Here is a 27636-nt window from a genome sequence, read left to right as displayed (position 1 = left end):
TGGTTGTAGCCAGAGAATAAGTCCATAAAACTCAGTAACTGATGTCGTGCTATCGAATCCACGAAGAGGTTGATACGTGGGAGTAGATAACTATCCTTTGGGTAGGCTCTATTTAAGTCAGTAAAATCCACACACATCCTCCATTTGGCATTCGTCTTTTGTACCATCACTACGTTGGTGAACCAATCAGGTTAGTACACCTCTCTGATGAAATCCACTTCTAGCAACTTGCAAATTTCTTCTACTATGGCCTTGTCTCTCTTTTGAGCAAATACTCTCTTCTTCTGTCGGACGAGAGGAAAAGATGAAGACACATTGAGTTTGTGAACCATGATATTTGGGTTAATCCCCAGCATGTCCACATGGCTCCAAGCAAAGACATCCTGATTGTTCTTCAAGAAGAGTGCAAGTTCTTTGCAGATTGAAGGGTCGGTCTGTGTGCTGATGCGGGTGATCCAACCCAGGTAGTTGTCTTCTAGGGAGATTACATCCAGGTCATCTATTGGTTCTACCGTAACCCGTCGTTCCTCAATGTTTAGTACTTGTAGATGATCGTCCATCTCCAACATGGCTATATAACATTTGCGAGCCGCCATCTGGTCTCCGCATGCTTCTCCTATCCTGTACTCCGTTGAGATCACTAACAAGTGGTACATAGACATGGCTGCTCTCCATGCGTTGAGCGTGGGTCGCCCAATGATGGCATTGTAGGCGGAGGAGTAATCAACGACTAGGAAACTGACCTCCTTAGTAAGCTGCTGAGGGTATGTTCCAATGGTCACTAATAGGGCGATAGTCCCAACAAGGAAGACTTTTTTTTTGGTATCACCAAACCTTACTAGCAGCATGTCCAAGGGCAGGAGCCGCTCCTTGTCGATTCTCATTTGCTGGAAAGCAGAATAGTAGAGGATGTCAGTCAAACTCTCATTATCTACCAGCACTCAATGAGTATTGAAATTGGCTATCGTCAGCTTGATGACCAGAGCATCATCATGGGGGTGGTGGAGTCGTCAGGCATCATCTTCCGTGAAGCTGATAGCTGAGATGTTAACCTTAGTCATTTTAGGCAATCGGCCTAAAATCTAGACGCTTTGCACCATCTATAAGTATTTCTTCCTTGCCTTCCTAAAGGAGCTAGCCATCGCACTTCCTCCTACGATTACCATTATTTCCCTGAGTGGAGCCCTTGGTTGCTCCTCAACCCATAGGTTGGGCTCGAGGTCCCTTGGCAAGTTTTCTTCACCCTTGACGAATCTCCGTAGTTTCTCTTGCTTGATAAGGGCTTTTATTTACTATTTCAAGTTGTAGCATTTGGAAGTGTCATGCCCATGATCTCAGTGAAAATGGCAATACTTGTTTCTAGGCCTTTTGTTTAGATCGCCCTTCAGCTTGTCCGGCCACATTAGTGTCAAGTCGTCCCTTATCTGCTTGAGGAATTGGTCAAGTGGGGTATTTAGTGGGGTGAAGTTGACAGTCCTCCTAGGCGGAGGTCTTGATCTTTTATTGTCCTTTCAATCATTTGTCCCAAAGACGGCGCCAACTAATGATGCACAAAAATCGCTAGCGAATTAATCGTCCTTAAACACTCCAATGGGTACCTGAAGAACAAGAAACCAAAAACCAAACAGAGACCACCGGTGGGGTGCCAGCCAAAGACTCTCCGAAGGCTAAGTTAGTGAGTGAGAAATCTTTTAGAACTCTATAGTGAGAGAGCTATGAATTTTTTGTGTACCTTGAGGAGAAGAGAGCTTGTTGCTTATAAAGTGGCATGGAGTAGACATAGATCCTGAGAGTAAAGGGGTTTTCCTTATAGGGAGGAGGTGGAGTTAATGTCACCGAGATCTTTGGGACATATTTCCATATCGAGAAGATGGAAATCACGTAGTATGGTCTTAATGAGTGGTGCACAATATATTTCCATATAAGAATATGTGTGGAGATCACGCAAGGACAAGCAAGATCTGTTGGTACTCCTATCTGTCCTTGAGTGTGATCCATCTGCCTAGTATGGGACATGTATCCGTCGGCTAGGCATGGGCTCGTATGCTTGGTCATCAGGAACGAGCATCATCCTACTGCTATAACTTGGCCTTCAGCTTCTATGGATGCTAGGTACGAGGTTTTGGACAGACCTCCTCTAGACACCATCGGCTACCGGTGTCGTCGGCTCATAATTGTTGTGACATACATTTTCTTGATGGGTTCTAGAGTTAAAGATGATCTTTTCCTTTTCCAAAAATATTCCTATCAGTTTTGATTTTTCCGAGCTCATACACAGAAAGTTCACACCTAATTGTGTGGAGCCTATCAAGTATAAAGAGATATTGCATATAAATGTCTCGCACAACTACACTATTTATGCATTATTCTTCTCCTAAAAAGAACAAAGATTATTATCATATATATTACAAAACCTCTGTTTCATCATCATCAGCACAACATCATGTTAGTTGATCCACCATCAACATATACAAATTTGTCACGGAATTTGACCCAACACCAGTGCTTAATTATCGGAGCAATTGAATTTGCTTTTGCAGGCTGCTCGATTAAGACATTGACAAGGATAATTGCATTCTTTCTTGCCTTCAACGCTTCCACGATTTACACGGTCCAAAAATGAAAAACAAAATGTAGATAATCCTTCACGCGTGTTTGGTGTAGGATTGTCAAGACTTGTATAGCTCGTATGACATGATTTTATTTTATAACCGTATGACATGAAAAAGCATATACTATTTAATAAAAGTTGAGTTTAGAAGCTGTGGTTGTGCCAAGTGGCTTCACCAAATTACAAAAAAATTTATATATATTTTTAAAAAATAGATATATTTTTCTTCTCCTATAATTTATAAGTGGATAAAAATCTTTTTTTTTTTTTTTTATAAAACCAGCAACATAGTATAGTAGTATAGTACACGTTTATGATTTTAACTTCTCTTATAATTTCTAAGTTGATAAAATTCATAATTTGATTACAATCCAAACTCTATCTTAATTTGATTACAATCCAAATTCTTCATCTAATCTTTTATTAAAAAAATCTTCATAAAAGAAAAAACCAGCAACATGTACACGATCAAGTTGAAAAAAAAAATCACTTAACTAAAAACAAAGTTGGCTACCCCAAATTGCAAGAAATTTATAGATAAAATCAATAAATAAATATTAAGCCCTATGTATATCAATCTATCCTACTTGAATTTGATCACAATTGAAATACTAATCCGAGTCAAATACTACCTCCAAAACTAATTAGATAAAGCGTGAAATTGAATACAAAAACTTCTAATTAAAATGAATTACAAGGATCAAAAAAGCTAATTTGATAAAGCCTAAGACACCTTGGTTGCACTAAGTAGCTTCACCAAATAGTAGAATTTTTTGTAGAATTTTTTTTTTAAAAATAGATATATTTTTCTTCTCTTATAATTTCTAAGTGGATAAAAATCATAATTTTTTTTATAAAAACCAGCAACATAGTAGTATAGTACTCATTTATGATTTTAACTTCTCTTATAATTTTTAAGTTAATAAAATTCATAATTTGATTACAATCCAAACTTTATTTTAATTTGATTACAATCCAAATTCTTCATCAAATCTTTTATAAAAAAAAAAAAAAAAATCTTCATTAAAAAAAAAACCAGCAACATGTACACGTTCAAGTTGACAAAAAAAAAACTTAATAAAAAAAAAAAGTTGACTGCCCCAAATTGCAAGAAATTTATAGATAAAATCAAAAAATAAATAAATATTAAGCCCTATGTATATCACTATATCCTACTTGAATTTGATCACAATTGAAATACTAATCCGAGTAAAATACTACCTCCAAAACTAATTAGATAAAGCGTGAATACAAAAACTTCTAATTAAAATGAATTACAAGGATCAACAAAGCTAATCTGATTAAATCTAAGACACCTAAACAAAAAGGAGAATACGAATAAAAAAGGAGAAGATAATTTGATTACAATTGTAACGCTATCTGCACAAATACTTTATAGATAAAATAAATAAATATTAAGCCTACTGTGGGGGGTAAAAGCTATTGAATAAATGTTTGGGCTTTGGGCCTGATCGGTTAGTACCAGTCTGTTTTGATCAGGGCCTCTAGGTTCACAAGTCAATCCACACTGTAGTAGTCCGAGGAGTTGTCCAAAGAGGAGTGTCTCCTCGAACAGGTCCAGTAATGACTCTGGGATTTGCTAAATGGGTTAGAGGCAGAACTCTGGAAGAACTGGTGGGTAAGAGGGTGATCCAAGCACCCTTTAGAAGCAAAGACATGTGAGAAATATCTAAGGAAAAAGCTGCTACCACCACATTAAAGGCTTTGCATCTACCTCCCTAGCCGCATTAATAGGGAAATGACCTCTGAACAGTAGGATTCAGCCTCCTTGCTATTATTTGAAGACTTCAAGAAGGTGGTGGATGGGACAAGTATCCAAGGGGAAGATTTGTATGACACGTGGATGAACCAGTGAAGAAGAAGTATATAAGGAAACGAGAGAGGAAAGAGAAGGGGGATCTGCACTTTCTGCTGAGAAAAATAGGAACTAAGAATTGTAAACGTTGGCATAGAAAGAGAACTTTTATACAAATCGTCATCGGCTTACGTCCGAGGAGGTCCCTTTGTCATATTCGTTTACCATTTGCATAGATTGTGGCACTCTAGTCTGTTAATAAAACTTCCAACATCCCGAACCTAGATTTCAAATCCATACTCTACAAATTTTATTGTATAAGGCTCATTGGGCCTAAGCCCAACACTTGTTTTTGGATTTGGGTACAATTGTGCACTTACACCTACTATATCACTATATCCTACTTGAATTTGATCACAATTGAAATACTCATCCAAGTCAAATACTACCTCCAAAACTAATTAGATAAAGTGTGAATACAAAACTTCTAATTAATATGAATTACAAGGATCAACAAAGCTAATTTGATAAAGCCTAAGACACCTAAACAAAAAGGAGAACACGCATAAAAAAAGAGAAGATAATTTGGGAGATGCAGCCTTGCAGGTATGATGAAAAACTAAATATTATCAAATAAAAAGCCTTCAAATTTCAAAATAAAATTTGTTTGCATGATTACATGTTAATTATAGTAATTATATTAAAAAAAATATTATCACAATTAATATTTTTAGTTAGAAATAATTAAAAATATATTGTTTGTTATGTAGTTTTGTACACTATTGAATTTCTAAAAAGAGGATTGCTCTGTGTACATATTTTGGTTTCGTTTCACCATCGATAGAAATTTCAAACAACGATACAGATTTTAGTACATATGTAGTAGTAGCTCAATTCATGATGCATGCATGGACCATATGGTATACCAATTAAAAAGTCATTATTCATTTTTTTATAATAATTATTTATTTTGTTATTGTTTTTCAAATAATATATATATATATATATATATATATATATATATATATATATATATATATATATTATAAGATTATGATAAAACTGTGTAACTCCTGGGCCGTTAACTAGTTGGTTTACAAAGATGTGTCCTATTATGGGTGGCATATGGAGTACGGATTAAGATCTTATTTCTAAGGAACTCTACTATGAGTTCTTTAGATCTTATTAACCAATTTTTATTTTATTTTATAGTAGTTAGTTAAGATTATACCCCATCATTAATCTACTAACAGACCCATTACCCATACAAAATTCTCAATAATGACTTTTAAAATTTAAAAAAAAAAAAAAAAATGAAATGAGTTGGGAAAATCAAATGAAACAAATGAAAGAACTTGAAATTTATTAAAAGGCTTTGTTTTATAGGTATTTTCGATAGTCTTCAAATATAAATATATTAAAGTGGAAGGTTAATCTAGAATTTAAATTAATTCCGAATTGATGTAAAGTGTCTTTAGATACTAAATCCACTCCAATTTCATGCCAAGTATTATTTCAATTATACTCTAATTTTAACAAAAAAATTACACTCGAATTTTGTGTTGATTATATTTAAATGCAAATTCATGTGTCTAAATTTAGAAAAATAATAAGACACAATTCAAATTTGCTATTCTTCAATATAATATGTATGTATATATATATGGTTCTTAATTGCACTTTTGCATATATAGAGATTATAAACTTATTTAGATTGGTAGATTAGATAAAAAAAATATATATATATATCTTAGAAATATTTCTCTCTCTCTCTCTCTCTCTCTCCCTCTCTCTCTCTCTCTATATATATATATATATGTATATATATGACAATTAAAAGTATTTTTTATTATAGCCTTGCTAAATCTACTCCATGTCATGTGGATCTCAAAGTCATTTGCAATCAAATTTATCTTAAGACCCTCATTATTCGGTTCAACATATTGAAGAAGTTTGAGTATTTTTTATATACCATTACTCTAAGAATGTATGTTAGTCAATCGATGATATGATATAATCTTAGCTTTTTGGTTCTCAAAAAAAAAAAAACTTAGCTTTTTATTATAAAAGAAATGTTATACTAGGTAAATTCCAAATTACACCCCTAAAGTTTATAAGTAATTAGCTTTTACACTCTAAAATTTCAAAATTTAGATTTTATCCCCTAACGTTTAGGGTGATTGAATTTTACACACTTACGTTTCAGAATTTAGACTTTACTCCCTCTATTTTGGGGATGTTTGGATTTTACTTTCTAAAATTTTGAGGTATTTAGATTTTACAATTCAAATTTTGAAACTTTAGAATGTAAAATCCCAATACCCCTAAATTTTAGAGGTGCAATTTTGCAATTAACCCTAAGATTAAATAAGCTTAATAAAAGAAATATTTAGACTAAATTACCTTACGGAATAAAAACTATAAAAACTTCAAAGAATCATAACTTTAGGTAATAGTTGTATTACTTTTTTTTTTTTTTTGAGATAGCTGTATCCCTAAATTTGAAAAAGAGAATTATGGAATTATTGAAGCTTTTGACAAAATCAACCAAAAAAATCTAGGTGTGTTTTGTCTTGGGTTGAAAGAAATTGACAGCATGCTAGGAATTAGATTGAGCAGTGAGTTCATATCCTCCACATAAAAAGGTAGTTGGATGGGAACAAGAACAGTAGAACTACAAGTCCATGATATTATATGGGAAAGAAGTGGACAAAAGATTTCAAAACACTGGTCCACACATGATCCCATCTCACATGGTATAATCAGTGTCATCAACCTCACCTTTATCAATCAATAGTGGACCCCACTTATCTTTTCTCATAAACGCATACCATATAATATAAGCCATATATTATCTTCCGCCCATTTGATCTCAGTACAGCACCCCTGAATAGTCAATATACTCATAAATACAGACAAAAAAAATCACAAGCAATCCATAACATTGCCCTCACTTCGCCTTTTCAACGGCTGTGATTGAGCTAGAGTCCCCAGTGATTGAATCATACCTTCGGAAAACGTAAGCAACAAACAAAGCAGCAGTGAGGACCACATAGTCCTTAGCCGCACACTGTTTATTTGACACGGTGGGTGAACCGGTCTGTGGCCCATTGGACCAGTACAAGTAATTCAGTAACTCCGACCCTTTCTCATTCATGAACCGGTCCGGTTTAAAACTCTCCGGTTCATCGAATATCTTTGGGTCCTTCATGACCAGCTTTTGATACCCACAAAGCAACTCGCCCTTTTTGATGTCATAGACCGAGTCATGCGAACTCAGTTGGAAATCCTTCCTAGCTCGGCCGTATTGAATTGGAACCGGTGGGTTGAGCCGAAGGGTTTCGTATACAACAGACTGAATTAGTGGCATTTCTTTAATTGAGTCGAAACTCAAAGTTGGCCCGCCTTTCTCTCTTGCTTCTTTTCTTAACTTTGCTTGTAACCCGGTCGAGTCACTCACTATTGTGCTCACTAAACTTGGAAGGAAAACTGAGAACCCACCAAACGCGTTGAAACCCAACACAAATAGTAAATTGTGAATGCTTTCTTTTCGACTCAATCCAAACTCGGTCTCACCTCTTTGTAACACTTCCTTACCTATTGAAAGACAACACAAATGAGTTGATTACATTCTCTATAATCTTAAATTTTTATTTCTTTGTATTCTCAAATTTTAGTTTGTGAATTGAGGATTTCACTTTAAAAAATCATAGTTTCAAGATAAAAATTTAAATATCTTTTTATTATGCTCACAAGTATCTCTATTTAATTAAGATCATCTAACTTGATTAGATCAAGGTTCTCTCCAAATATACTTGAAGGAGCTTCCTCCAAATTTCTAGATAACAATATAAAAGATTATTTACATAATAACATATTTTTTAAAAAAACACATGATTTTTTTTTTTTTTGGTTTATAATTACAAATTGAGACATTTGATTTTCTATTAATGAATAAAAGCAAAACTTAGGTACAGTATTTAGATATTATACTTTATGTCATCTCTTAAGATTTTGCCATGTGACTTTTTTCTTATGGATGGAAGATAGTCACATGGCAAAATTTTAAAAATAGAACTTAAGAAACAGCACTTAAAATACTATTCATAAGTTTTATCCAATGAATAAATAGGTCAGATAACTTAAATGAGTCAAAGTATCTTTTAAAATTTCACTCGTAGTGTTAGAGGAAAAGTCATCATATATAGATACTCTAAATTTTTTATATATATTATTTTAGACAAATTATAAACATTATCATAAGTAGTTTTTTTATTATAAAAAATTCTAAGCCTTCCTTTTTCTTCCGAATATAAAGGGGTACTGTTTAACAAGACATCTTTATTATAAAAAAAAAAAGAAAAAAAAAGTAAACTATAGTTTTGAAAAAGCATTCCGTTTTAATGCAATAGGGGAAAAATAATGATTTAATATATTAATGACATATATGAGTAGTTTTTCTTTTTTCCTTCTAATAAAAAAAATAAAGTTTAAAGTTACAACAAATTTCACAATAATTAAGACAATAGATTGTGATGAATGTATTATAAAAATTAAATCAACAATATTGATCACAATCTTCTACCTTAATAGTTATGAAATTTTTAGTTAATATTTAAAAAAAATAAAGAAAATAGGACAAAATAATTAAAGATTGTTATGTAATATTGATTACCTTCTTTTTCCACAAATTCGTAGATCTTGTTGTAGTCTCCACTGACAAGGAAAAAAGGGTATGCCCAAGAATGAAGAAAAATCTCCACAAGAGGCTGAAGGGCACCAATGTAGACGGTGGGAAGGAGCTGAAGGGCGAGCCAGCGGTCGAGCATGATGTAGCCGGACTCTGCAATCTCCTGTGAGCTCGACGGGTCGGCCCCAACAAGGCACTTGACGAGGAACTTGAAGATGAACTTTTGGAGAGGGACAAGGTAGCTGGCGGAGCCGGATTTGGTGATGGTGGACTCAATGTCGTCCCACATGGTGTCCAGGTTCGTTACGACTTCACTCACCCATGTTTTTGAGCTCTGTTTTAGGATGTCCATGGCAAAGCTTTTTAGCTGTGGAGAAAAGTGAAGAAGGTGAAGTGAGGCTCGTTAATGGCAGTTTGTCTTGGCGGGTTAAGATTTGAAATTATGAGGTGGAAAGAGGATAGGCCAATAGCATTGGCCTAAAATTAAAATTAAAATGTTATTTTATTATTATTATAAATAATATGGATGTTATTAGATAATAATAAAAAATTCAATTACCATTATGATCTTGATTGTCACCACTAAATTCATGAAGTAAAATCCTAACACAAAATTATGCTAGTGTTACATTATTACCGGCGCAACAACTTCACAATCAATCTTTAATAAGTTATTATTAGTCTTAATAAGTTATTATTAGTCCTCACATGGACTTATTATTGACATTCTTTTTTTTATCTACTATTAAATATTAATAACTTGCCACTGACATTTTATTGTGAAATTATTGTGTATGCAACTTTTTTTGTTTTTCTTTTTCAATATTGTTTAAGTTTTAAAACAAAGTTTAGCTATAAAATTAATTATAGCATAAAACTACAAACTTATCAAATATTTTTTTTATTAGAGTTGGTTTTGACAAATTCACTATTGGATTACATCTTCTTCTTATATCCTTCGTGTTTTAAAAATTAATAGTTATGTCATCAATAAATTGTTTAAATTGTACGTTTTTGTAGTTTAAAATTATGAATAAAATTTAAAATTATAGATCATAAAGAAAATAATATCCAATTGACACAAAATTTGATATGTGCATAAAATGCGTAAAGAACATGCAATTTAACGGTTAGATTTTCAAAATATGTAGTAATATTTATTTTATTGAATAAGGTTGTAACTTTAAACTACAACTAATTTTATAACTAAATTTTATCTTAAGTTCTAAACAATTACAATGTTTCTTTATTAAAAAATAAAAAATATAAATATAAAATTCAACAAATATTAACAGCTCATTTACCTTAGTTAAAATGTCGTATATAATAATATAAACAAATCAACTAAAAGGTTAAACGGAAAAAACAGCCGACAAACCTTTTTTTTTTTTTTTTTTTTTTTGGAGAAACAAACAGCCGACAATCTTTTTTTTTTTTTTTTTTTCTGTAACAGCCGACAAAATTTTTTTGTTTTTGTTTGTAACAGCCGACAAATTAATGCATATAAAATTAGTTTTCTATATGCTAATCTAATAAAGCATGATCTTTGTAACTCGTGATAAGACGTCTACAGCTAATTAGTGGCTAACCAGAAATTTACTTTAGGGTAAAATCAAATACCACTAATTAATTTTTTTTAGTAAAAAAATTAATTATTTAATATATTGAAGAAAGGTCTTTTTCAAATTTTCATTTCTCTTTTTAGTTCAATAATTTGATCATTAGGTATCAATAAGTATCATCTTACTTCTTAGTATGAAATAAAACCAAATATTAGATAAAGTTTCTCAAAATTCTTTAAATTAAACCAAATGTTTTTCAATTATGAAATAAAACCATACTTATGATTTGGTAAGTTTAATATGAAACATTGTGTCTAATTAAACATTATGAGTTCCAGTTAGCTCAACTGGTAAAGTCTCTGATAGTTATATAAGAGATCTAGGATTCAATCCCCGTCTACACCAAAAACTGAAAACTGATTGGTGTCTTGATCTGATGATAAATCGTCATAACTTTAACAAGTAATGAATAAAAATTAACAATGTGAAAATTAATTATAAAATCCACAAATTTAAAATTCATAAAGTGATTGAAAAGAAAAAAAAAACAAAACAAAAAAGAACAAAACTTATTATATATAAGAGTTATTACTTGCATATAAAAATTATTAAATGACTAAAACCATTAATCGCCACCACTACCATTGAAACACCACAAAATTGAAAAAATAAAATAAAACACCAGCCACCACCACCTAACCACCTATGAAGCACAAACACGACATCAGAGGCGCTGCACCGGCGTCCGATGCAGCTAGCGACACCACTGCCCGCGCATCGATGCTGCATCGCTTTTTTTTCGTTTCCTGATATGCGCTGACTCAGGCTGATTCGCGCCGAATCAAGTTGTATCAACTGAAATCAAAGCATTGAGGTCTACGCCAGGGAGCTGGTACTTGAACGACACGTCAGAACAATATACTTACTACTGCTGAAACAGCGCTGCTAGCACAAAGAGTGGAGAGCTTGGAAATGAAGGAGTTGAACTTGACAATACGATTGATGGCGAGAATCTTAGTCTCGCCGTCGATGTAAGACAGTTGATTGTCATGAGGACGAGGATGAATCTTGTCGCCAAAGTCAGGCTATGAAGTGAAGGAGTAGTTTTCCATTGGAGAGAGAGAGAGAGAGAGAGAGAGAGAAACAAAAAAGAGTGAATTTTTTTTTTTTTTTTGGAAAGAGGAGAGGAGACTAATGTGGAGTGAAGGTGTGCGTTTTGTTATGAGTTGGGAAGGACTTTTTGAGGTAAGTGGGTCCTACTCAGCATTCATTGATGAGGTGTGTGTGTGTGTGTGTAAGAACTGTAGAAGTACTATGGCTTTATTTACTTTAGTGCACGAATAAAACACAAGTGTGAAGTTGTGCTCTATAAAACAATTGAGATTCTAATATAGATTAATTAATGTTGTATACAATTAGTTACACACATTCTTGCATATATTTTGTGAAGTTGTATTTTAAATATATAATTTCAATTATAATTGTAAAATCATAAAATTGTATTTTCAAAACATAATTTTATAATTTTATGCTTAGCAATATATAAAGAATATAAATAAAAATATTTTTGATAATTTTTAAATCGCCGCACCCGCACCCGCACCCTACTTTTTCAAAAATTGCCAAGTCCTGCACCTGCACCCGCGCCCGCACCCGAATCCAAAAACGCACATGTGCTTCATTGTAACCACAACAATCCACAAATTACCAACCACCACCATTACAGCATTAACACATCACAAACCCAAAAAATTCCAACAAAATTTTCATACCCACGAAACCACAAACAATCACAGAGATCCACACCCAACTGTCAAACCCACCACCGCCAATCAAATACCACGACCCAAGACCGATCTTCAAAACCCAAAAATCGACCAAGAAACCACAACCCAATACCAATCTTCAAAACCCAAAAACATCGATCAAACCCAAGACCCACGACCCACGCTATATAAACATCGATCAAACCAAAAAACCATAGAAACATCAATTCAAACCAAGACACACTACCCACACAATAGAAGCGGCAACATCGATTCAAACCAAGAAACCATAGAAACATCTATCTAAACCCATGACCCACATGATATAAACCCATAAACACCAATCTTTAAGCCGCTGCCGCCACTACCACCGCCGTCAATCTTCAAGCCTTTACCATCGCCTTTGTCGTTGCCATTGCCATTGAGAAAGACTTAGCTAAGATGGGAGGGAGGAGAGCAATAAAATAAAAAGAATCTGAATCCGTGGGCAAGAGGCAGAGAAAAGAGAGACAAAGAGAGGGGGAGTGGATATTTTTTATTAAAGAGGAAAGAGAATTTCACTATAAAGAATAAATTACTAATATTTAATTTTAAAGAAATGATATGTTCACAATATTTTTACAACAAATCATAAGTGGCAGGTTGTTACTGGTTGTTATTGTTAAGGCAAAAAAGTAATCTTAGTGTTAAGTTCAAATTTGAACCTATAACAACTAACCATCTATGATTTGTTGTGAAAATATTGTAAAATTGTTGTGAACGTAGCACCTCTCTTAATTTTAAGCAACCAACTACAATAGGTTGTATATATATATATATATATATATATATATATATATATATATATATATATATATATATATATACAATCTTATTGTAGCCAACTGGAAATAAATTTTAAGTTTAGCAACTCAGATGTAGCATGCTTTTAAGGAATAAAGTTGTAAAATAGTAATTAGGGGTGTTTACACCCTAATGTTTATGCTCTTACAAACATATATCTCCATCAGCCTCAATACTTATTTCTCTATTTAATTTAAATATTTTTTTCTTTCTCATAAAATAAATAAATATATTTTTATTTCTTTTCCACCCCACCCAACAGTTACCATATGTCCAGAATATATAAACATTTGCACATTTGCTAAAAATTTTGAAAAATTTTAAACATTTTATCCTAAAAATTTTCCACATCAATCATTCGAAAACAATGTATATTTACACATTTGGTACAGTAACTGTGCATATAGCTTGTGTATACATTATTTTATTAATTTCACGTTTTGTGCCTTTTTTTCTCTCCCTTCTTTGTGCAAAACAAACTGACTTCTCTCATCATCGTCTTTTTCCTTAGATACACACAAACACACCCACGCAGACAAACCAACAGAGAGACAGATACGTGCTGGTAGCGGAGATCGATGCTTGTGGGTCGACGGAGTCTATGCTTGTGGGTTTTGATTCTTATGGTACTGGTGGGTTTTTATTATTGTGGTTCTTGTGGTGGAGATTGGTGCTTGTGGTGGATAAATTACTTGACCATGAGAGGAAAAGGAAGAAGAAGACGCTTGTGAAGGAAGGTGATTTGACCATGAGGAAAAGAAGGAGGAGTTTACCGTGAAAGGAAGAAGAAAGAAGTAGAAGAAGCCAAAAGGACAAAGATTGGTCTTAGTGAGAAATAAGGGTGTGCATGGGTTGAGTTGGGTCAGGTTGAGAGGATTTTTTGACCCAACCCACCATGGTAGGTTAAAAAAAATTCAACCTAACTCAACCCATCACATAAATCCAATCCAACCCATCACATAAGTTCAACCCAACCCAACCCACATGGATCGGGTTGGGTGGGGTTGAACCCATAAGTTGGACAATTTATTTTATTTTTTTTTAAATTGAGTAGAAAAAAATATAAATATAAATATATTTAAAAACCCAAAGATTAATATCAATGTAACTCTTTAAAGGCAAATAATACTAATGACTAAACAATAATAGTAATTTACTAGGGTTTATGTGAACTAATTGTCTTTTATATAGGATAGGAAGAGCTAGTTATTTTGAAAATTTTATTAATTATATAATATATTTTAAATATATATATATATTAAATATATGGGTGGGTCGGGTTGAGTTTGGCGGGTTTGAAATTTTATGGCCTAAACCCAACCCAACCCGCTATCAAAAAATTTTTTGTAACCCAATCCAACCCACCAAAGCTTAAAAACCGACCTAACCCGATGAGTTAGGTTGGATCGGGTCGGTTTTGGCGGGTTGTCTGCACACCCCTAGTGAGAAATAAGATAAGAACAAAGAAAAATGGACAAGTACAAAAGAAAATGTAGGTACTTTGGAAAAAGGGATAAGTAAAAAAGAAAAACAATAATTAAAAATTAAAAAAATATTAGTATTTAAATAGAAAGATGGTAAAATAGATGAACTGGTGTAAGTACTTTAAAAAATTGGTGGTATAAGATAGAAAAAATAAATTCTTAGTGTAAAATAGACCCAAAAAAAAACCCAGTTTTCCCTTTAAAAGCAACCATGTCCACCACCAACATTCTCTCTTAGAACTTCCATCAAACATGTTATAGTTCAACAGTATCCTATAACGATGAGTATTTCCTCTTACCCATTTTATTCCTTCTTACTTAAATTTCTAAATAAGAAAAAAAAAACTTTCTATTTTCCATTAAAACTTTCAAATGAAATAAAAGAATATTCTAAATTATTCTTTTAATTCATTTCTATTTCATTCTATTCCCTCCCTCAAACGAGAGCTAAGATACTCTCAAATTATAACGAAATGGTGTTCATTTCTCTCCTATTCATAATATACTCCACCATAAATTTAATAAATAGACCTATAAAAATATAATAGAGGAAAGCATCATTTACTATGCGCTTAAAATACCTAAGAATTAATCTGTGGACCAACCTAACCTTATTTCAACCAGCTGGCTACAAATCTAGATATTTCTTAAGTAAATAATGTCAAAAGGTTGTCGACTGAAAATACAAAGAAAAAAGACACAGAAAGAAAAATGACGGTGACTGTCCCAGCCGGTATGGCTGTAACACCACAAATCCAAATCCAATTTCACCACTATTGTCAAGCCATGTGTCTTATACTACAGGACCACTAATCAGCTGTACACATCTATGTTGACAGTGTCCTTACGAGCGTCTCAGAATCTGAAAGCTTTTAAGTATGCTGCTGGTGATGGAAAGAGGATAAGAAAGCTTGAAAAAGAAGAATTGGATTGCCAAATTACGATCGGGACATTGTGACCATTTTAGTCTTTTTGTAACTTGGTTTTCACATTAACACTTAATTATATCTAGCAAAATATCCATAAAAAAAATTAAAAATTAGTAAAAAAAAAAGAAAATAGTTATAAAATTATTTTGTCCCTGATGACCTTACTGTATCGGGTCCAAATGATGATCAAAATACATATGTTTCAACAGCAGATGTTAGCATCACTATTAACTAGCAACTGCAAACAATTAAGTGAAGTGCCGTAAAAGAAACTTATGTTATGTTAGAGAAAAAGGGGAAAAATGTTAATTAGCCAAAAGCAAATAAAAGAGCAATTGGTATAATTAATGTGACCCATACCTTAGAGTGTTGTGGCTCAGAAGTATCGAGATAAGCACAGACCCTGAGATCCCCAGTGAACTTCACACTAGGCATGAAATCTCCAACAAGGACATCCCTTTTGTCCACAAGCTCCATATTAAAGAGGTGTGCAAAAGACTCGGTGTCAAGGACAGCAACAACGTTGGGATTAACATTGGAGAAGAAAGGGAAAGTTGGAGGGATATTGGTGCGAAAAACTGTGCTCCTGTGCTTCTCTATTCGCTTCTTTAAGAATGTTTCAGGCCCTTGGAACCAAAAGTAATCGAGCCTGTCTGAGATGGGTCCTAGTAAAGGCAAGCCATAGCTACCAGGGATTGTACGTAGTGGTAGAGTTGTTGTTGGTGGAGACACTGGTGGTGGTGAAGATAGAGGCGATTGTGATGATGATGGCACACCTGGTGATATGCTCATCGTGATGGACATGTTTGATGCTTCTATTCAAGAGTGTTTTCTGTATATGTGTTTTGTTAGGAATGACAAGGGCAAGGACTTGTGGTATTATATTGAAGGTGTTAACCATCAATTTTTTTTTTTTTTTTTTTTTGGGTTTATTTCTATACTATGAGTCCTTATCATCTAACCAAAATACTAATTATATTTTTTGCCTAAACGAGAATTAAACTCTAACAATGAGAATTAAACTTAATCTCTTATAGAACTCTTAAAAACTTTAACAATTGAATTAATGAAAACCAATATTAATCACCAATTAGAATAAAGTGTGAGATATTAATCACCAATCATGAGGAATGGAAATTTTTGAGTTATCTAGATTTTACGAGCAATACTAGGACTATAAACAATCACATAATTTTTACCATAATTTACCACAGTGTGAACTCACATGGAGTAACGATTTTTTCTCAAGCAATCACAAGTCCTCATGTCATGTATCACGTTTTGGCAAAAATTATAGGATTTTTTTTTTTTTTTTTTTTTGGTGGTACTAATATTTTCCACATTTTACACGTTCTCGTCCAGACCGCTACAGACATAGTATGCCGACCCCTGCTAAGCCAACTTATGCCCTCACTTGTCCCAATATTTTTTAAAGGTTTCTAAGGCCTCCATAAAACAAACAAAAGGTCCCAAAATTGTATAGTGATAGCCACTTTTTTTTTAAATAGAATATTTTTCCCCCTCAACTTAAAAATAATTAAATAAACAAATAAACCCTAAAATATTGAGCAAATATAAATCCAATAAAATTGAAACCTTAATTGTTTCAAAAAAGAAATTGTTATGGGGTGGTTATGAATGTGCCAAATAATCGTTAAAAATTAATTTTCTTAACAACTTATAAATAAATGTTAATAAATCCTTGAAACAAAAACTATATTAGCAATTTTTTATCTCAAAATGCAAGAACAGTTTTTAAACAAAATAAATATAAAAAGTGGAATAAATAATAGGGTAAATTTCACAAACATCGCCTGAGGTTTGAGTTTATATTAATAAGGTCTAGAACATTTAAAAAATGACTATCTCAGTCCCTAACCCCAAATGGCTTATAACACCGTTAGATATTCTATTCTGTCATCCCTTTCCATGAGTCTCTCTCTTCCTTTTCTGGCTTTCTCTTATTCGGATTAGAAGAATATAAAATAAAATAAAAATGAAGAACACAACTTTTCTTAGTGAAAAAAAAAAAAAAAAAAAAAAACACTTGAATGAAACCCAACGACCAACGATCGACCATCAGTAAAATCCATGAACCTATCAACAAAAGCCATAAACCCATCAACAAAACAACGGCATCGACATCAGTACACAAATCCAGAATTTTGTAACCATCCGCCACCAATAAACCCAGAATCAATGATTCAAACCAAAACCAAACCCAAAACTAATGATTCAAAATAAAACCCACAGAGCCAAAACCCATAAACCTCCAAAGCCAATGCACAACAAAACCGAAATCCTTTAACACCGATCCTAACTAAAACCCACAAACCATTGCAAACCCACCGCTACAGCATCACTGCAAAGGCAAAGAGAGGAGAAATCTGCAAAATGAACCCACCAAGACAACACCACTGCAAACACGAAGGGAAATGAGAAATTAGGATACCCACACCAAGATGCCGCTGTGAAGAAGAAAGAAAGAAAATAGAAATTAGAGAGAGATGTGAGAGAGTCACAGGAAGAAAAAAATGAGAGAGATGAGAGGTGAGACAGAGAAGAAAAGTAAAAAGGAACTAACGGCTTGCAACGCCGTCTAAGTTTATGGATTGGGATGATCAAATTTAAAAGTTATGGACTTTGGTATTAACCCAAACCTTAAAATGTGTTTGTGAAATTTAGCCTAAATAATATTTAAATATAAAAAATGAAAAATCACAAAAAATTTTCACTTCAGCCTCCAAATTTATTGAGTCTCAATACTATTGTAAGGACACAATTCGAATCCGAACCTACAGTCCGAAGGGGATGGGCCTGAAAGGCCTTTTTACAATAGAATTTGTAGAGAGTGGACCTGCAATCTAGGTTCTATGATATTTGGATAACATGAAAATGATGGGCTTGGGTCACAATGGGACACATAAGGAGCTGTTTATATGAATAATAAAGAAATCTTCTCCTCAGATACAAGCCAAGAATGGCTTATGTTATCTCTTCCCAAGATAGATCACAATTATGGATAGTAAGGTCTACTGTCTCTTTTTTTTCTTTCTCCCCGATCCCCTTTTATTGATGGTCCCTTCTTCCTTTTATACTCCCTCCTTCTCTTTCTCTTCATCTTCCACGTCATGGTTAGATTGCTGGTTTAGATATTTGTCTCATCTACCTACCCTGAAGTCTTTGGCAGTAGGAGCAAAGTTCCACACTGATGTTCAAGTCTCACTTCCTCATTAATACGACCAAAATAGCAATTGACAGAGCATTCAATGCGGGGGCGGTGGCAACAGCTTTATCTCAGATATTCTACCGCCCTTCTTATCCTCCACGTTTACCTTGTCTACCCTTGCTTATAGGATTTTCTAGAACATAACCTGTTGATATTAACCAACCTTTCTCCTACTTCGACTTCACATAACCGAGGTCATAATCTTCCTCGGATTAACTTCTTATTCATACTTGCTCAGACATTATCTCTCTTTTATTTAGTATTGCCTCTATGAGTTAACAGTCATACACCCTTGGACAGTTCAGTGTCCTCGGACTGAGCTTTTAGCCCGAAGAATACTCTTGAGCCATCCCACACATATCTCCTGGGTCCAATGCCCCTACAACTGTTTTCCTTATTATTAACAATTTATCACATCACATCAAAAATCGTAAAAAAAATTTGTCAAATCTTACATGTTTATAGCAAAGTAGTCGATACCGTACTGGTATCGGTCATACTAGCCGATACGTACCACACCGGTATATAAACTGATATCAAAACACCAATATTTCATACCGGTTTAAATACCGCTCGATTTCGAGCAATATCGGCCGGTTCCACACACACACACACAAAACAAAAACAAAAAAACTTTTTTTTTTAAAGTTTTGTAATTTTTGAATTTTTGTAAAGACAGAATGGTAACTTACTTGCATTAATTTATTAGTATTATTTGTTTTCTTAATATGCAATGAACAATTAAGTCTTCTATTTTTTATATTGTGTTTTTTTTTAATTGATGCTAAAGTCTAAAATCATGAATAATTTGTTCTGAATTGAAGTAATATTTTATGGTAAACTTTTATATTTATTATATTATATATATATATATATATATATATATATATATATATATACACGCGCACACACACATACATTGATGTATATGTGTGCGTGTATATATTTATAAATATAAAAAATAACGATAAACCCGAAACGGTACACCAGTATTGACCGGTATTGAAATATATCGTTCCACTGATCAAACCGGTACAGACTACGATACGAGATTAACTCCCTTGGTCTACAGGCTTTCTCATAAAAACTGCCACTACTAAGTGTGAGTTTGGGAAGCACGTTTTGCGCATTTCCCAGCTCACTCGTTTTTTTGTGAGCGGTATTGAAATATATCGTTTCACTGGTTAAATCGGTACAGACTACGGTACGAGATTAACTTCCTTGGTCTACAGGCTTTCTCATAAAAATTGCCACCACTAAGTGTGAGTTTGGGAAGCACGTTTTGCGCATTTCCCAGCTCACTCTTTTTTTTGTGAGTCTCGTGCACTGTTCAAGGGATCCACAAGTACTTTTTTCAATAAAATTTTTTTTAAAACAAAGTCTCACGACACTATTCACACATTTAAAAATTATTTTATTATAGTATTTTTAATTTTTAATTTTTAACAATAAGTGATACTCAAACAGACCCTAAAATAATCATAAAGGAAAGAGTTTGCATCAAGCTGAAAAGACAAGAGGGTACCGAAAACGTGCATGGTTTGTTTTGTGTTTTAATAAAGAGATATGAGATGTCATTGACTGATTGGTGAGTGGGCTCTAGAAATAGAAATGAATGGGGAGTGTTGGCAAGATAGACGTTGCACATGAGTGGACGGAGTGTGAGATTTTGGATTCTGGGTTATTTGACTTATTTCTATCTTATCTCGAAAATAAAATCCATTCCCATCAAAAACAAAAAAAACAAAAAAACAATATCCATAAATAAGTTAACCCAAACGCACTTATTGTCACTTGCCATCCCATAAATTATCACACAACAACTACCAGTGATCACACATATATGTATCTTAAAAATCATATTACTTGAAACACAAAGAGAACAAAATAATTAACGGCACATAAACTACCATTTTATTTCGAAATTACACATTAACAATGCAAAAGTCCATCTTAATGTGATTTTGTTTTTTTTTTTTTTTTTTTTGAGAAACCATCATAATGTGAAATTAAAACTTAGCTAGTTTGTAACTCCATGCTTACATATGGATACAATAAAATAATAATCTTTAGATGCATATTAAAATTCTTATGTAAATTGAATACTACTCAATACTCATAGTCTTTTTTTCTTTTTTTTTTCTTTTTTTTTTTTGTATTTTTAACAATTCTTAAAAAAAATCTTTGTCAGGATATTATTTGGTAAAGTATACAAAATTTTCATTATTGATAATTTTATTTTATAAAGAAAATTAATTTGTTACTTCTTAATTTAATTTTAGTGATAGAAATAAAATTATTTTATTTTATTTTTTACATTTTTCAATAAAATATAAAAAAATAATTTTTTAGAACATGGTAAATTTTTTCATCAAAATTTATATTTGAACTAATAATAAGTTTTATAAGAAATTCTTGAGTAGTTTTACGTGGATTGGAAGTGGTTTCAAATGGGATTTAATTAGAATCACTTGAATTAGTTTTTGGGACTTCAAATAGTTTTAAATATGTTAGAAGTATAGACATTCAAAATGTTACATAGAAGTATTATAAAATTTAATTAAGTCTTTTTATACTTTTTTTAAGTTGAGATTCATGAATCTACATGTAAATACACTTGACACCACATATAATGACTTGGCATATTAATAAAATTAATTTAAAAATATAAAGACAAATGACATCAAATTAGAGTACAATTAAAAGGTCACCTCACACAAAATTAAAATCCAATTTAATTACTTGATTGAATTTTCTCTAAAATATCACTTTAATGAAGAGAAAAGATTGTCTTAAATGTAGTTTAAATGATGAATAGTGATAATGCTAAACTCTTAATGTAATCTCTATTATCTCATTGCAAGGAACTATTGAAAGTGATAAGGGAAAAATTGCAATATTAACGCTCACCATGACAAGGCAAAAGATGACGGTCATAGTAAGGTCTTCAGCATTGCTCATAACAGACAACAACAGCGTAACGTCTACGGCTTTAAACCAAAGTTGACGACCTTACCATGACGACAACACAGGAAGCTGACGGGAATAAGTTGAAGGGGATAAGCAAACCTCCAACGAATCTGGCGTGGCCTTACTTGATCTCCACGCATGCTTGTGTAAGGAAACATCTTGTACTCCACGCTTAACCCTAATCAAGAAAATCCCTACAAGGAAAGAATTCCAGTAGATACACAAATTAAAGAGGTTCTCTCCTATAAGAAAAGAACATCTGAACCAAGGCACGGATGTTAACCCTACACTACTATAAAAACCCCAAAACCTTCACATACCAAGGTACGCATAATTTACCCTAGCTCTGGCGCTCTAGAGTTATAAAACAAGAGATTTCTCTAACTTGAAAGTCGTAGGGCTTTTGGTCGATACCACACCGGTACTCTTCATAGGTTCTTCTTCTTCCCTTTATGCTATGCAGGTCCTATTTGGAGCACATAAGAACCGTGTGGCTCACTGACAATTTTCAACATCATCAATTGGCACCGTCTGTGGAGACTTTAGCAACTTGTAAAGCCGTACTATTGCTTCCCGGACAAAGAGTTGCATAGTACTCACTCGCTTGATGACGACCACCAACAATGCTCAAATAGACGAACCACGCATGACCGCACTCAAGAGACAAGTCCAAACTCTAGTCGCCGTCGTGGAACACCTCACCAAGCAAAACCAGGATTTGGAATAGCAGCTGCGCCAAAAGAATGCGGGTGCTAACACTCAAAAGGAACACAAAGAAGGCACTAGTGTTGAGAGAAAGAACCATGAAGGGCCGGAGGGTAGTAATGCCCCAAGCAGACCAGAACAATGTGACATGAGCTGGCCATCCGTCATCGATACGGTTCCATCTCACATAGTCGCCGAGATGCAGATGATGAAGGAACAAATGGACCTTATGATGAATGCCCTCAGAGGATGGGTGTCTAGCGACCTCGATAACTTGGTCCATTGAACTGATTTGCCATTCATAGCGTCTATCACTTCATTCCCCATTCCATCGAAGTTTCGTATACCGCAGGTGGAAAATTATGACGGATCCAAGATCACTTGGAGTCTTTCAAGACCCTGATGCACCTTCAAGGGGTGGCGAATGAGATCATGTGCAGAGCTTTCTCCACCACGCTGAAGGGACCCGCATGAATTTGGTTCAAAAGGTTAACGCCCAACTCTATTAGTAACTTCAAGGAGTTAAGCGCCTAGTTCGCCTCTCATTTTATCGGGGGTCACAAGTATAAGAAATCCACTGCATGCTTGATGAAAATTAAGCAATGGGAGGACTAACTACCGAAGTCTTACATAGCTCGTTTCAACAAAGAGGCCCTCTCGATCGATGAAGTTGACGACAAGATACTCGTGGCCGCCTTCATAAATGGGCAACGAAAGGGTAAGTTTCTATTCTCCCTATATAAGAATGACTCAAAAACCATGTCAGAGGTGCTGTACAAGGCAACCAAGTACATGAACGCGGTAGACGTGTTACTGGCTCGAGAAAAGAGGCCTAAAAAAAAGGAGAGACAGGAAGATGCATAGCAGGATAGGGGGCAGAAGATGGCTAGGACTAGAGAGCGACAAGGGGAGGACAAGTGTTCCAAGCCCCCCACGGGAAAGTTCACAAGTTTTACTCCACTGACTGCCCCAATCGACCAAGGTTTGATGCAGATCAAAGACCAAGGGGCTCTGACTTTCCCCGACAAGTTGAAGAGAGATCCCAATAAAAGGTCTAAGGACAAGTACTGCTGCTTCCATCGTGACCACTGTCATGACATGGCTGAATGCTACGATTTGAAGCAACAAATAGAAGCACTCATAAGATAAGGAAAGCTGCAGAGGTTCTTTAGCAAAGAAAGAACGGATCCACCACAAGAGCAGATCCCCCGGCGAGAGAATGAGCGTCCTAGGCCGCCCATAAGAGATATAAGAATGATCGTAAAGGGCATTGCGGCCTCTGGTTCATCCAAAAAGGCCCATAAAACTTACCTCAGGATGGTTCAAAACGTCCAGCTAACAGGCCTCATACCCAAGATGGCACGGATCGACAATCCCGTCATCGAATTCTCAGAAGAAGATGCGCGATGTCTCCACCACCCACATGACAATGCACTCGTCTTTAACATCTAGGTAGGGGACTACAACACACACCGAGTCCTGATTGACAATGGCAATTCAGCCAACATCCTCTACTACCCGGTGTTCCAACAGATAAGGATTAATAGGGAGCAACTATTTCTAACAAACGCTCCGCTCGTTGGTTTTGGAGGAACAAGGGTACTCCCCATTGGCGCCATCACTCTAGCTGTAACAATAGGCGACTACCCCCAGCAGATCACTAAGAATGTAACATTCCTTGTGGTCGACTGCTCGTCTGTTTACAACGCCATCATAGGACGACCTACCCTTAATTTGTGGAAGGCTGTAACCTCAACCTACCATTTAATGATCAAATTCCCTACTGACTATGGACTAGTAGAACTATGAGGAGATCAGGTGGCTGCACGCGAGTGCTACATAGCTATGATGAAAATGGACAACCATCTCCAGGCCATGAACATAGAAGAACATCGGACAGTGGTAGAGCTCGTTGAAAGACTTGAAGAAATACTTCTTGAGGAATCCCGACCAGAACGAACAACCAAGATCGACACCCTCGCTAGCCCAATGGTCCACCAAGCGCTCACAACTTTGCTCAAAGAGAACTGGGATGTACTTTCCTGGAGCCATGAAGACATGCCAAGAATCGACTTGTCAATCATGGTGTACAAGTTAAATGTGTCGCCTTCCTTTCCACCCATCCGTCAGAAGAAACGGGTGTTTGCCCCAGAGAAACTGGGCTATAGTGGAAGAAGTCTGCAAGTTACAAGAGGCAAGTTTCATTAGGGAAGTTTACTACCCCAACTGGTTGGCAAACGTTGTGATGGTCAAGAAAAGCAATAGAAAATGGAGGATGTGCATAAACTTCACAGACCTGAATAAAGCATGCCCCAAAGATAACTACCCTCTCTCGCGTGTCGACCTCCTGGTGGACTCTACGGCCCAACACCAACTGTCGAGCTTCATGGACGCGTTTTCAAGATATAACCAAGTCCAAATGGACGAAACAAATTAGGAGAAGACTTCATTCATAACTAGCCAGGGACTTTTTTGTTACAAGGTTATGCCATTCGGTCTAAAAAACACAGGTGCAACATATCAGAGGCTCATGAACAAGATGTTCGCACAACAGATTAAGGAAATGTTCAAGTCTACATCGGTGACATACTAGTAAAAAGCCGAAGGGAGGGCAATCACTTGGAAGATCTCAAGGAAACCTTCGACACCATTTGCCCTTACAACATAAAGCTCATCGCAAACAAGTGTGCATTCAGAGTGATGGGAGGAAAGTTCCTAGGATTCCTGGTGTCTCAGAGGGGTATCGAGACCAACCCTAACAAGATCTAGGCCATAATAGAGATGACACCCCCGAAGAACATGAAAGAAGTACAAAGCCTCAATGGCAAAGTAGACGCGCTGAACAGGTTCGTGTCAAGAGCGATAGACAAGTGTTTACCTTTCTTCCGCACACTGAAGAAATCTTTTGAATGGACAATAAAGTGTCAGCAGGCATTCGAAGACCTGAAGGCCTACCTCTCGTCCCCTCCATTGTTGAGTCCCTCCCAACCTGGGGAAGAACTGTTCCTTTACTTGGCGGTATCTCCAGCTACCGTCAACGCAGCCTTAGTCAAGGAAGAAGATAGGGTGCAGAGACCCGTGTACTACACAAGCCGGGCACTCAAAGGCGCAAAGGAAAGATACCCGCCAATGGAGAATATCACCTTCGCTTTAGTTACAACAGCCCGTAAATTAAAGCCATACTTCCAAGCTCACACAGTGATCATCCTGGCTGACAAATTCTTACGCGAGCAATGGGCAATCCTAACGCTGCCGGACGGATGACATCATGGGTAGTAGAGTTAAGTGAATTTGATATACAGTACCGCCCGCATACTACCATTAAGGGGCAAGTGGTCACTGACTTCATTTCAGAGTTCACCAACGCCGAAAGCCTAGGGCAAGAGAGCATCCACAATGGAGTATACCCACTGACGGGTTGTCCAACAGACAAGCTGGTGGAGCAAGCATTGTATTTCGTTCTCTAGAAGGGGACGAGATCAAATGCATGGTTTGTCTCGACTTCCCTACAACCAACAACGAAGCGGAGTACATAGCCCTAATAGCAGGACTAGATCTTGCCAAGGTAGTAGGAGCTGCGAGTATGATTATCCATTGTAACTCCCAGGTTGTCACAAACCAAGTAAACAGCGATTATGAATGTAAGGGCGAGAGGATAAAGAAGTACATGGAGCAAGCAAAGAGAAGGGTGGACGACCTACAAACCAAGATTGTTCAAATCCCCATGGGAGAAAATAAGCAAGCTGATCGTCTTGCCAAAGCCACATCAGCAGAACACATGGTCATCCCCGACAAGGTACTCTCCTTTATTCAGCTTTCGCCACTGATAAATGTCGTCAGTGTGCAGGAAATGAGTTTCAAAAGCAATTAGACCACCTATTTAACCTCCTACTTAAAAGACGGTACACTACCTGACGGAAATGAGGCCTTAAGAAAGCTGAAGGTTCAAGCAGAACGGTTCGTCTTGATAAAGGACGTCCTATATAAGAGGGGTTTCTCACGACCATACCTAAGATTTTTAGGACCCGGAGAAGAGAATTATGTCATGAGAGAAGTACACGAAGGGATCTGTGGCAATCACTCAGGGTCACGATCATGGGTGCACAAATTTATTCGAGCTGGATATTACTGGCCGACTATGCAGAAGGATGTCCATATTTATGTCAAAGCCTATGACAAATGTCAAAGGTTTAGCAACATCATCTAACAGCCGAAAAAAGAACTAACCCCAATAATAGATCCGTGGCCATTTGCCCAATGGGGACTGGACATCATGGGCCCATTCCTAATAGCAGTGAGACAACTGAAGTTCCTAATAGTCGGCATAGACTACTTCACCAAATGGGTAAAAGCTGAAGCCCTAGCCACCATCACAGAGAAGAATGTATGAAGCTTCATTTGGAAAAACATCATTTGCAGGTATGGGATCCCTAAGGCCTTGATCTCAGATAACAGGAAGCAGTTCAACAATGACTCCTTCAGGGACTTTTGCTCACAGTTAGGGATCAGGAACCACTACTCCTCCCCTGCTCATCCTTAAGCCAACGAACAAGTTGAGGTCACGAACCGATCCTTGCTTCAAATCATTAAGACTCGGCTCGAGGAGGCAAAGGGCGTATGGCCAAAGGAATTGCCTAGCGTACTATGGGCGTACAAGATGACAACCAAAACCCCCACAAGAGAAACACTGTTTCAATTGACATACGGAAGTGAGGCAATCATCCTAGCCGAGGTTGGGCTCACAAGCTACAAGGTGGACAATCATGACGAGGGGAGAAACAATGAGGCCATACGTCTACAAATTGACTTAGTTGACGAAGTCAAGGCAACAGCCGAATAAAGACTTGCACGATACTAGGACCTCAAGGCCAAACACTACAGCTCCCGAGTCAAATACCGAGACTTCAAAGTTGGAGACCCTTGTCTTAAGGAAAGTAATGGGCGTTGCCAGAGACCCCGCACAAGGAAAGCTCGGCACAAACTAGAAAGGACCCTACAAAATCACGTGATGGCTAAGGAAATGCACCTATC

General features: G+C 35.5%; 2 protein-coding genes across 2 annotated transcripts; both read right to left on the bottom strand.

The window, feature by feature from the left end:
* Positions 1-191: 191 nt before the first annotated feature.
* LOC142639787 (uncharacterized) lies at positions 192-884 on the bottom strand. Its single transcript, XM_075813924.1, has one exon. The coding sequence runs from the start codon at positions 882-884 to the stop codon at positions 192-194; it is 693 nt and encodes a 230-aa protein (XP_075670039.1).
* A 6355-nt stretch (positions 885-7239) lies between these two features.
* LOC142639299 (fatty acid hydroperoxide lyase, chloroplastic) lies at positions 7240-16645 on the bottom strand. The gene is made up of 3 exons (XM_075813502.1): positions 16062-16645; positions 9103-9484; positions 7240-8024 (listed from the first exon to the last, which is right to left on the bottom strand). The coding sequence occupies exons 1-3, from the start codon at positions 16503-16505 to the stop codon at positions 7378-7380; spliced, it is 1473 nt and encodes a 490-aa protein (XP_075669617.1). The 5' UTR covers positions 16506-16645; the 3' UTR covers positions 7240-7377.
* Positions 16646-27636: the final 10991 nt, after the last annotated feature.

This window comes from Castanea sativa, chromosome 6 (assembly GCF_040712315.1).
Source record: "Castanea sativa cultivar Marrone di Chiusa Pesio chromosome 6, ASM4071231v1".
NCBI lineage: Eukaryota > Viridiplantae > Streptophyta > Magnoliopsida > Fagales > Fagaceae > Castanea > Castanea sativa.
The sequence above is the reverse complement of the archived record's forward strand: the minus strand, read 5'-3'. Positions and strand labels throughout refer to the sequence as shown.